The following is a 13,501-nucleotide window of genomic DNA, read 5'->3' on the forward strand; positions in this document are numbered from 1 at the left end:
TCATTTTGGACGGAATAAATATGTGGGTAGGATTAGGATGGTATGTTATTTTCCATTGAGTGACAAAAATGTCATAACTAAGATACATTTTTTTTAATACATACAGTGAAATTTTAAATTATAAACAATATACCTAAGAAGAGAAGAGCCGTTGAATATTTCCCGGAGTAGTGGGCAGAAACCACGGATTTCCACTTGCTACGATCCTGACATACCTCTTTCGCTTCCTTCATTTTCATAACATTCGTCATACACGCGCGCCGGTTTAGGGTGCTCTTGACCTGACCTTTCTTCAGGATTTCCTCGATCTGATTAGTGAAAGTCCGCCGAGGTCTACCCCTTGTTTTATTCAAGTCCATGCAAAATTAGCGGACCATCAGATTTCCAGAGAAGAAGTTTTTAAGAAAATTATTACCTATGTAGGTACTCAAACGTAGTTCAGTACAACAGTAATAACAATGATTAACGGCTCGATTCAGATTAGAATTAGAGATTAACTAGATATGAAATAGTAAAGATACGGCAAAAGGTACCATTGCCCCGGCTTAATATTGGAGCGGTGTTAATAATAGCGTAAGCGCCAGCCACCATAAGGTACCTTTTGCCGTGGAACGTCACATATCTTTACCATTTCATATCTAGTGAATCTCTAATTCATTTCCCGAATCGCGCCGTAAGTCATAACAATGACGATAGTAAAAAATTGTCTCCGTGGTTGCGTGATAATGACATCTTTCTTTCAGTCGCGCGGTGTTAAACTGTACACCTATTTTATCACGTGGCTAATCTCTCCTTAATGAAACTAGTGACATTAGGCGAAGGATGTTTTTTATTTAACTAACGCAGGACTTGTCACGTCACTAGACGACAACGTCAAGAACGCACGTAGACAACTGTCGATACATATAACTGAAAGGGGACAGCCACACGCGATTCTTGCAACAGACGCCGACACACACAGTCGCGTAAAAAAAATTAAGTAATTTATTTTAAATAATTGTGAAAATTTAAGGAAAGATCTTTAAACCGAAAGTTTAAGTGCCGATTGAGAAATAACAGTGACTTTAGTGTTTTTAATTAATCATGTTTTGGCAATTGCTGGCTATTGCCGCTGTTTTCTGGGCGGTGTACTTCAGATGGCAGAGGAGGAGGATACGCAAGGTGAATGAGGAGATCTCCTCAGGAGCTTTGCAGGAGTTGCCGGTTATTGGACATGCGCATTTGTTGGGCGGAAACCATGAAGGTAAGCTTTTAAAGTTTTTTTACTTATTTTTTATTTAGTATTTAAGCTCTATTTTTGAAAACCCTGACAAAAACTTTTTGCGCATCTGCATATTGTTGATCATTATAACAAAGTTTGCGTTTGTCTTTCAAAGCTAAATCATAACATTTAAAAAAAAGTTTTGTTTTAGTTTAGTAAATAATTGTAATTTTAATTTTTGATAGAAGTGTAAGAAGAAGAACCCTTAAGATAAATATTCCTTAATTTTTTTGACAGCGTATTTTGTGCCACTCTGTCAGATACTGAAATTATAGGTAGTTCGCTTAACCAAACCAATCATCTAGCTTTCATACGATTTTTGTATTTGGAATACAAAACAACGTTTAGAATTATTAATTACGTACTAACCCATAAAAAACCGTGTAAACGGATTAGGTAATTTATATTAAGTATTTGTTAATTCATATAACAATTTTACATTGTGTTTGGATTATTATATTATAGGTAAATTACTTAAAACTACATGAACAACAACAACAACAAACAAACGTGCAACTACAATAATATTAAAATTAAAACATAATAACATGAAAATATATAAAATGGTAACTAAGATTGAATTACAAAATGTAGGATGTCAAATTAACGCTTCATGCTTTAAGCACGTCGTTTTAAAATAACAGTTGTTGCTAACTCTTTTGAGATCAGCCGTGTCAAATAATTAAATTTATATTTTTTCTGAAATAAATGGCTGAATGTTCTTTTCGTTCGTATTTATGTCATTTTCAAGCATTTTACAATACAATACAATACAAATAATACAGGAAGAAAAGGTTAAACAACATTCGCTAAAAAGCGATCTCTTCCAGACAACCTCATTCATTTCATTTCATTAATTTTCATCATCTGGCGCCCGTGACAGGACACGAACCTCCTATATTCGATTGTATGGTAGCGACTTTTTGGTGACGGAGTCATGTGTCTCGTAATTCAGTTACAACATTTAGTGAAAAATACAAGCGTAGCACACTTTCCTTTATATTTCAAAGGACTACAGAATTAATATTCAATACATAACATTAATAATTCAAATAAATTCAAATTTTATAACACTTAGAAAGGATTCGTAAAGATCAATGTCAATGCTACCAGTCAGGGACATTAATGACGTTCGACCATTTATTGAGCATTATCTTTTTTTTATAGGTACAAGTTTTTTTATACCTTTACTGGATAATATATCGGTTATATCACGTAAGCCTCCATTTAGATGGTTCAAGAACTTGCATACAATATAATGTCGTGTCAGTGACACTTCTAACTGTACATCGGTGGACCTCATTACAAAAGGCATATGGTCCACCGATGTACAGTTAATAACGTGGGCGATGGTACAGTACTGCAATATTGCGAGGGCGTCATTCTGAATCCCTAACAACGTTTGTCCTAAAGTCACTTACCCTAACTGGTTTGTCCTAATGGGAACATGCCCTCACGATCAATTGTCATAACGATTATTTTCCATAATATGAGGTTCTGAAAACTGGTTAGGTTTTAGAACTTGCTGCTACAAAAGTAGGTTAGGTTAGGGTTAGAACTGCGAACCTTGCAAAAAAGAGAATATGCTTAATAACATTAGGATAAGTAAATAATAATTAGGGAAAACAAAATTAGGGTTTTTAGAGTTAGGACAACTGATCATTATGACAAACAATATTAGGGAATGCAAAGATAGGAGAAAAGACTTTAGGGATTCAAATATAGATCCATATATTGCGACAGTAATGCTGGTATAGTCTGAACCCGAACGTAGCTTTAGGTTACGATAGATGCTGAATATCAGCTAAATGGGTCATTGTAAACGGTTTTAACCCTTTACTAGACTAAGGGAGATATTTTCCCACATACGACACTTCAAACTTGTATTCTATTTTCAATGAGTAAGACTGACATTCGATTGTCATTTTTGAACTGTCAGTCTGATAAAAGTTACCTGAATATCATTCGCGAGATTTGACAAACAAAAGCTTGTGATGAAACGTGACATTAAATTTAACTGATAAACTATCTTTGAAATATGATGCCCTATAATTTTATCAAAGGAAATAAACAATAATTAACATTTAACATAATTATGCTGTGATAAGTGCGGTTGAATGACCGAGCTAGTTTAGAAACAGCAATCTAATTCAAATTCTATGTTCAGTGCGAGTACCGGGCGGCCAATTATACATATATATATGATCAGTATCAATTCATCACCATTGTGTTGTTTTTTTGTATAAGCATGTTACAGAGTAAAAAATATTATGTATAATTAAACAGCATTTTTAATTTATTTCAGATGTTATGCAGTTATTTCAAAAAGCGGGACGAATCGCCACCGCTCAGGGAGGACTTTCCACATTTTGGTTGGTCCATAAGCTATACTTAGGTAAGTCAAAAAAATTTAACAACAGAGAAATTTCTGCCTTTCCATTGAGACAAATATGAGCGGAGATGAAAAGGGAGTCAACCAGTAATTAGTTGAAATCGAGCGAAGTGGAGAAGAGATGTGGATTGTAATGTATACCGATGCTATTGGTTCACTCCTGTACATTTCCTTTCATCTCTTCCTCAGTGGTAAGGCAACTTATGAAGTCGGGTTTTCAATTTAAGGGGCATATATGGGGCCCAATACATTCTACGACTCGTCTCTTTCCGAACAGAATCTAACATTTTTTCCTTCTATTGGCCTCAGAAATGCGTGGTTTCAATATTTCGGTATTTTTTGTGCAAATTTTTATTTTTCTTGGCCGAACTAAACCACAAAATGAATTGCCCGGATGATTCAGCAAAAGACGCGTATTGAAAATTACAATTTTAATTGAAATTTGTTTAATATATAATATATATGTTTTCTTTGTATGTTGCAGTCGTAACTGATCCATTATCAGCCGAAGTTATTATGAAGTCATGTGTGGAGAAAGATAACTTCACAATGAAGTTCATTCGAACTGTTATAGGAAACGGAAGCATATTTGCACCTGGTAAGTGACATTTTCCTTTTTTTTTAAACAATGTATATATTTTTTTATAAATATATTTTTATAATAATTATTAACTAATCCTTTCATAACATAATTATTAATTCGTTTTTTATTTTATAAATAGTAGGTAGTGATAATTATAGTTAAAATTTCTCAATTATAAAACCTGCACCTAACAAACGTCTTTTTGCCCCAGTCATCGCGTCCATCTGGTAGCATAGACCAACCCCTCTGGTAGAGAATGCATTAAAGCCTTAAGTCCGCCATTTGTACTCTGCCGCACGAGAAAAGGGCTTCATTATAGCATGAAAGTCGAAAGCTTGTTATAATTACCACTTTGAAAGTCGTTCAAAGTCACAGGAAAAATAATATGATTAATTTCTTAATGGATCTAGAAATTTTCAGTATAACCCGCGCACGAGTAGCTATTGAATTTCCAATCTGATTTCCGTTTTTGAATTTTCTATTACACCCTTTTTTATGTGCTAAATAAATAAGGACTAAGTTACCCGCCGTTGGGTCAATGTAACCCGACTTTTCAGTACTAATCTCTGAATTAGATTTTAATTTGTAAAATTTTTTTTAGTAAGTATTTGGCGGCCTAGAAGGAAGATTCTAGCCCCAACATTCAGCATGAAGAATCTGAACCAATTCGTGGAAGTATTCGACAAACAGAGTCACATCATGGCGAAACAGCTGAAGGAAACTGCGTATGAAAATGTGTCTGTATGGAAATATATTACTACGTACACATTCGATTCTATTTGTGGTAAGTTTTGAGTTATTACAAAATTACAGATCTTTTTAATAGCCTACTTTGGTGTCCCACAGCTGGGCAAAGGCCTCACCTCGTTTTTTTCACTCAACCCTATCGTCGGCGTTTTCCCACCATTTGGGGTACTGATAACATACATAATTTTTTTATCGATCTCCGGTTTTTTGGGTTAAATATCTAATTTTATTTCCCAATTGATTATAAATTAAATATATGACCTTTTAAATGGGAAAATTTGAATACATCATGGTCACCCGACTGCAATTGAAATAAAATATGCAGGTACAGTCACGATACTAAAAATTTACATTCATGTTGAGTAACTGTACATAACTAAATATTTGTAGCGATCGCTTTTAAACTGCAGTTGTGTTATAATTTTTAAATTTATTTATTTTATTGTGCTTTAAGGATAAATATTTTATTGAGATGACACTATCACATTACACAACGTGTTTGTAAAATACTACTTATTATATGGAAAATTACATACAAATATGTATTAATAATTATTGTCGTTTAAAAAAAAATGTTTTTTTTCAGAAACCGTAATGGGAGTACAATTAGGATCCCAATTTGATACCGACCAACCGTTCCTTAAATCATTTGAAAAACTGGCGGATATGGTGTCGAAAAGGATCGCCACACCCTGGCTACACCCGGACATCATATATAAGTCGACACCGACCTACAAGGAGTTTGTGAAGCATAGAAAAGTTTTGTATGGCTTTATTAATGATCTCATTCAGAGGAAGAGGAATGACCTGGCTTTACATGGAGAAGATGCGAGTAAGTACTTTGTATTTAAAATGTGGAATAAACTGTTATTTCTTTATAAGTGTGTCAGAAGTTATGCAAAATTTTACCCAATCACTTTGTAATAAAGTTTAAAATGGGAAATATATTCCCTCTGCCTTGTAAAGGCATAAAAGGGCGAGGGAATATGGCGCGCCGCGCGAAATTCGTGACGGAAAATATTGTCATCGTACTGGTTTATACAGTCTGTTTTTTTTTTTGAGTCACCAAATATCAAATATCAAATATCAACATTTATTCAGCAAATAGGCCACAAGGGCACTTTTACACGTCAACATTGAATTTACATAAAAGCAAAAATAATAACATCAACAATTTTATAAATTAAAACTAACAATTCAATCTAACGTATTACAATTACTAAGAGATGTATATGGTCTCTTAATGTCGAATTACATACAAAATACAGACAAAAAAACACACACAAAAAATCTATAATATTTAGAGGTGTAAATGTCTCTAGGTGTCAGAACTATAAGATTATATAGTTTATCAAGTTATCCTTAGAGATGTATAGGGTCTCCAAGAGTCAATATCCTGTATAATTAATACATTCATTAAAAGAAAAGAAACATACGAGAACAGAATGAGGCGTCTCACTGTAATTAATTAATAAAAGTTACTAAGTATAATAGCTCGTGTTAGCTTAACAGACCAGTCTCCACAAACAGCACCCGTTCACGAGTATGACGCGTATCTCAGCCATCGCCTCCCTCAACCTTCATTCGGGAAAGTGGCGACCCGATCAACAACGCCACCGTAAGCAAAGACTTTTAAGCGAGCATGACATGTTCAAGCTACCGGCCTATATATATTTTGAAAAACCAACAGACTATATATTTTGAAAAAAGAATCAGTAGCTTACATAACATTATAGGTAGACGTTTGTCCAATTATAGGTAACCACAGCTTGCTCCAGTATCTTAGGACATACATTAAATTATAATTCTCTTTAAAAAAATCGTCAAATCCCTTGGCTTAGCTATTTCATAAATACTAAAATTATAGTGCTATGCAGAGTACTTATAAATGAAAGTTAGACTTATTAGAATTTTTTGTTACACTACGGCCAAGGAATTTGATTTCTGTGTCACTTTGTACCAGAAATAATATATATTTTGCTAGCCATTTATACAGTATATTTACAACAAAATTCAACATATTAAAACTAATATTTTAATGAATATTTAACTCGATGCCGTAATAAGTGTTGCTGTCCTTGACACGGTTCTCACACTTGCTCGCAAAAACATAGAAAGTTGTTATTCTTGTTTCTTAAAGCGTATGCATTATGTGTGACCCTCAATTAGATACCTTGAAAATATCGGACATATAAGATTTAGTTTTAATTAGTTACTTTTCTAATGGGTAGGTTAAGGTAAGAAAATCTAAGGTTAATTGATTCTCACTACTAGTTTTTCGGTGAAGGAATGGTCAATGTGATAAAAAAAACCGGGCAAGTGCGAGTCGGACTCGCGCACGAAGGGTTCCGTACCATAATGTAAAAAACGGCAAAAAAACGGTCACCTATCCAAATACTGACCTCGCCCGACGTTGCTTAACTTCGGTCAAAAATCACGTTTGTTGTATGGGAGCCCCACTTAAATCTTTATTTTATTCCGTTTTTAGTATTTTTTGTTATAGCGGCAACAGAAATACATCATCTGTGAAAATTTCAACTGTCTAGCTATCACGGTTCGTGAGATACAGCCTGGTGACAGACGGACGGACGGACAGCGAAGTCTTAGTAATACCCTTCCCGTTTTACCCTTTGGGTACGGAACCCTAAAAAATTGGTTGAGAAGACCGTCCGAAGCTTCGATCCTTCTGCTCTACCTGTAAGAGGAGTATGTGTACAAACACAAGACTTAAGTATGACTTACGTTAGATCGTTCGTCTCCATACTCCCTTTCCATAGAAAACGATGCGTCTGAAGCTCCGGCTCGGACACGGTTCGGTCTAACGTGAGTCATCCTTAATGGTAACATTCCATTTCTAACCGCAGCTGCACTACCGGTACTGAACGCGTCGCTGTTATTGTCAATTTCCATACTAAAATGAACAGTAATGCAGCTGTCGTTGGAAATGGACTGTCACCTTAAGGGTCGGTTGCACCAAACCGTCTGTCAGCGTAAAAGCGTTCGCTAAATAATATACTAGAGTTTCATAGAACTCTGCTGCGTGACGTTGATCAGTCTGTTAACTCCTTAAGAAGCGACGAAAGAGCATGTCAGACGGTCTTACCTGATAGACGGTTTTTCTAACCATCAATTTTTTTTAGATGATAAACGCAGCTTCCTACAAATGCTGATCATGGAATCCGGGGGTGAGAAGGGATACACGGACCTGGAGCTTTGCGAGGAAACCATGGTGCTAATCATGGCTGGAACGGACACTTCGGCTGTTGGCACGGCGTTCACGACTGTCCTCCTGTCCAGGTTCCAGGAGATACAAGCTAAAGTATATCAAGAGTAAGTACAGGATGATAAAAATAATTCAGCTAACACCTATACGTTCCACTCCTTCTCCTGGGCACAGGACTCGTGTCATACGCGAGAGAGCTTGTACTATACTCTGGACTTTAGACCTGATCCAAAGCACACCGTGATCGAACCACGTTCGACGTGTTGCCTCTCTGTCGCTTTACATTAGTATAAGCATGAAATATTTGTGATTTTTAAACTAAAACATTATTTTTGTACAAACGCGAGAACCTCAAAAAATGGTCTGTCTACTTAGATAAAAACGTATGCATCGGGGCTCGTAACTACATATAGTATACATATCTTTCCGCAAATTGTAGCAGCTATATTATAATTACCTACACTGATATCCTGTGACAAGTTATGAAGTAGATATCACAAGAATCAAGGCGTTTTTTTATTTATTAACATATTTCTTTTTCCCACAGACTGCAAGAAGTCTTCGGCGATTCAGACCGACCTCTGACAGTACAGGACCTACCGAGTCTGAAATATTTGGAAGCTGTGATCAAGGAATCTTTAAGGATGTACCCTCCGGTTCCCGTCATCGTAAGAGAAGTCAACAACGATGTCGTCTTGCGTAAGTTCTTAAATTTTAATTGATTTTCGTGATTATTGCCTTATCTCAGTGACTATGTTATGAGATCCCTAATTAAATCGCTGGCATATTAATTATTACTATGACAAGATACAAAGTGGCACAAAAACCAGTTTCCTTGAAACTGAATGCTAACGGGACCTTGTTGTTACTCAAGGTGAGGTTGTAACTGTGACTGTCAAATTTCCTTGATAAAATAAGTGATGAAATGAGCATCATAATCGCGTCAACAATGCCCTCACTTCACCTCTGGTTTAAATGGGTCAATTTTTGAAGAGACGTTTAAAGATCGACATTTGTATGACACTATTTAGCCATTTGTAAGGCGCTTTTGACATGTATAAGGCATTTTTTCGACATTATATGGCAGTATCAACATGTATATGCCACTATTTATTATATTTGTTGCATTTATAAGACCCTGGCGATATTTGTATAACACCTTCTCGACATCTGTATGGCACTATGTCGACATTTGTATGCCACAATCGACATTTATACGGTCAAAATAGCCGTATAAATGTCGCCATACAAATGTCGCGACATGTCGCCAATAATATTTTTTAGCGATATTTCCTACACAATACAACCGATTCACTTATTTATTTTACTATATATTTTAACACTATATTTGCAACTATTATTATAAAATAAACATTTTTATTCCAACTATGTACCAACGTATTAAGCGTCCATACAAATGTCATTGTAGTCGTACCAAAATATATCGAAAGAGATTTCTATCTGTTTTTAAATAAATTAAACTGTTTCCGGGTCTACATTTCATGTCAATCGATGCCCAACTAACCGCACTATTGCGTCTTAATATTAATCTAACCGTTATTCAATAGACAAAGTAGATTATAGGGGGTATATTTAAGTCATAACAAAACAGGTGCCGCGCGGGACAGCGATAAAAAGGCTTCCCTTGTTTTATTAAATAACGCATTAATTTATCAATATGATTAAATCAATTCTCTAGAAAATGCTCTTTATAGAAATACAAAGTTGTTTATAATACGTTGCCTACATCCATAGTTATGATTTTTTTTATTGCGCTATGCCGCCACTGGGACACGCGAAAAACGGCAAATTTCGCCGTTTTTGGAACTTCAAATGTGATTTTGTCAGGAACAAATAATATTTTAGGTACAGTTGTGCATGATTTTTAAAGCTTATAATACACTGAATGAAAATATATACATACCCAGTCTTTTAGTCCTATGGACTTCGAGTTTTAGCCGTGGGACAGCAAAAAATGCCTATTTGAAAATTGACCCAAATAACCTCACTATTGGTGCAATGTGACTTTGCGATTAACGTCAAAATAAGATCGATCAGTTTTGGAAAACGAATTTACAACATGAAACTATCACACTAAATTATTAAATTTGTTTGATAGTATAAGTATAAGATGTTGTTTTTTTTTCAGCGAACGGGACAACCCTTGTTGAAGGCGTCTCTGTGTTCCTAAACATCTGGGGTATCCATCGCAATAATCACTATTGGGGAGACGACGTGGACGTGTTCAGGCCGGAGCGGTTCCTCGAGGGTCCTTTGAAGCATCCCGTGCAGTTCACGCCGTTCAGTCACGCTCCTAGAAACTGCCTTGGTAAGTTCTCTCTCTCTTTTTTAGTGCCTCTTCAACCAGCGAAGGTTGACAGTCGGCTCTGCATATTTCTCCCGATCTTTGGAAAAGTTGAAAAGGAAAAGGTCCTTTCCTGGATGTTGCGCAGCAACGATGCTTTTCTACGACCAGAAGGTCTTTTTCCAGCCACTTTGTCCATTACTATTGCTGCAGAGTTAAGTTAAAGACTCGTCATCCTCTGCTTTCTACACGGTCATCAGAGACGCGTTGAATAGAAACCGGTGGAGACAGATCATCCGCTCCAGATACAACCCTGATACTGACCACGATCCTCAGACATGAGGGACCGACCAAAGAGAGAGAGATTGCTGCAGAAGTTCCAATATGCCTGAAGTGCCTGAGAACGTTAGGTTCAAGGATTCTTGGTTCACAATTCCTCGATGTCGGCTGATTTTGAAAATGACTTTTTCATAGAAAGGGTAGGGCTTCACAAATAACATCAACGAAAACGAATGGGGAAATCGTAGGAACTCGTCAATGATATTTCACCTGTGGCGATTGTTTTTCTCTATTAAGATTTCAAGGCAACATACTCATAAAAGTCATAGTAGTTGAAATAAAGACGAAATTTGTAAAGAGGATAGAGGAACTGTATGAAGAACATACAATGATCGACGGAACTATGCATTAAAGCGATGCGTCGTTATCCGTGTTTGGACTTAATTATTTTTAATGCCATTTTGAACTCTTTTGTTAAGTTTATTGGTGAAGCTAAAATATGTACTTAGATACTTATGTATCAAGCAAATTGTTATCTGTCCATTGATTTCTAATTGCACTCTTGTTTCAGGTTATAACTACGCAATGATGTCAATGAAGACTGCTTTAGCTAATTTACTTAGAAAATACAAGGTTCTACCGTTCAAGGGCCTGGACCAATCGGAATATGATACGCCTTTAAGAGTTAAGTTTGACATAATGATGAAGCCTGTAGAAGATTACGTTGTTAGATTAGAGCCTAGAGAATGTAGTTTATAGGAGTGAATATACAGTTACAGTAAAATATGAAATACAATAAACTATGTAAATTATTGAGTTATACCTAAATAAAGAATTCGCCCTAAGACATGGGCGTGAGAGTTACAAAGAATTGTATATAAGTAGTCGTGAATAGATTTCCAGATCCTATCTATAACTCAAGATCAATAGGTAGATCAAATAGGTATCACTAAATTTTATTAATTTTTGTTAGAACAATAAAAAACCACAACTTGTGGTTGTGATTGTCCAGAAGCTTTGCCGCATTGCCACGTTGGATAGCTGTGCTGGATCTGTTTAATAAAGTAGTAACCAGTCCTCTGATCACCAGAAGCTTGTATAAAAGTGATGTTCGGATTTCAACTGTAGCTGCATCACTCTTGTGGTGTCTTTCTTTTCGCCGCTGTATCTGTCAATTTTCTTGATCCACCTTTATCCTGTAAATAAAAGTTACTGCTGTTATCTGTGAATCTACAGCACAGTGGTGATATTGGGATGGCAACTGCAGGTGCATTATTATTCGCGCAGACGCTGTCACTATCAATTTCCTGGATGAAATGAGTGTCGTTCATAGAGTACTGCGTTATGGTAACATTCCATTTCTAACCGCAGCTGCACTACTGGTACTGAACGCCTCGCTGTCATTGTTAATTTCCATAGTAAAATTGACAGTAGTGCAGCTGTCGTTGGAAATGGAATGTTACCCTTAACAGTGACAGCGCCCGCGTCAACATCACAGCAGTATTTCGCAACAGTAATGCAGCTACGGTTGCCAATGTTATCTTAAGTTAAATTAGTGATTTAAAAAAAAACTGATAGCATAAGACTCATTGATTGCCTATTACTTATGTAAATAATTAGTGTATGCTTATTTATAGCGGGGTGAGATTTTAAAATACATGCTATTAGCATAAAAAAATTACAAGGTTAATGTAATTATTAAATAAAACTTCGTATGTATAATTGAACACTGTTGTTTTTGTTCTCCCGATTTTTAAGTTGGCGTTAGAAAATTACAGTAGACACTAACCATCAAATCCAACTGATACCATTAACACAAACTAGTTTATTACGACTGATGATGATGAATCAATTTCTTGTGGTCGCAGAACTTTTTAAATTAACTAACAAAGAAAGAACATTGCAAAGAAGTGACTTTTAACTATCCTCTGTAAAGTTTCTGCACAGAACTCGACCAACATGCTGTTCAAGTTTTGTCTTTGTTTGCCTTGTGGACAGAGAGCCACTAATAGATTTTTACGGAAAAGTTTTTTTCTGACCTGCTAGCACGAGTTGCGTTCCCGCGCGCTACTCCATCACGCGTATTCGGGAAACGAGATAATCACAAGATCTAGAAACGATATAGAGATCAACTAGATTTACAATAGATATCGACTAGATGTAACTTGGATATCTAAGTCATAACGTCAAAATCGTTCAAGAGGACCTCCAGAATCGCGGAAATGTCAAATTTGACATATCTATCTTACAAATATCGTTAAATTATCCATATCGTAACTTGTTGAGGTCTAGTAGAGATCTATTTCATTTCCCGAATCGCGCCGCATACATCTAGCGCGACTTCAAGTAGGGACTTGCGCGCGAGATCGCAACTCATGCTGGCAGGTCTGGTCGATGACCCGTAAAGTTAATGAAGCTGTATGAAGTCTCGTAAACGTCAGCTGTCGCTCCGTGGGTTACAGAGTCCCTTGTGGCTATAAAGGGTGTCATTCTGAATCCCTAACAACGTTTGTCCTAAAGTCGCTTGCCCTAACTGGTTTGTCCTAATAGGCACATGCCCTAACGATCAATTGTCATAACGATTATCTTCCATAATGTATAAGGTTCTGAGAAATGGTTAGGTTTTAGAACTTGCTGCCACAAAAGTGGGTTAGGTTAGGGTTGGAACTGCGACCCTCGCAAAAAAGAAAATATGCTTAATAACATTAGGA

General features: G+C 36.1%; 1 protein-coding gene across 1 annotated transcript; it reads left to right on the plus strand.

Moving 5' to 3' along the window:
- Window positions 1-1,049: 1,049 nt before the first annotated feature.
- Window positions 1,050-11,624, plus strand: LOC134665714 (cytochrome P450 4C1-like). Its single transcript, XM_063522682.1, has 9 exons — window positions 1,050-1,243; window positions 3,567-3,656; window positions 4,138-4,251; window positions 4,838-5,020; window positions 5,570-5,815; window positions 8,124-8,313; window positions 8,754-8,905; window positions 10,356-10,535; window positions 11,362-11,624. Exons 1-9 carry the CDS (start codon window positions 1,084-1,086, stop codon window positions 11,547-11,549), a joined length of 1,503 nt encoding a protein of 500 aa, XP_063378752.1. The 5' UTR covers window positions 1,050-1,083; the 3' UTR covers window positions 11,550-11,624.
- The last annotated feature ends 1,877 nt before the right edge of the window (window positions 11,625-13,501 follow it).

The sequence above is a fragment of the Cydia fagiglandana genome, chromosome 7, assembly GCF_963556715.1.
Source record: "Cydia fagiglandana chromosome 7, ilCydFagi1.1, whole genome shotgun sequence".
Lineage (NCBI taxonomy): Eukaryota > Metazoa > Arthropoda > Insecta > Lepidoptera > Tortricidae > Cydia > Cydia fagiglandana.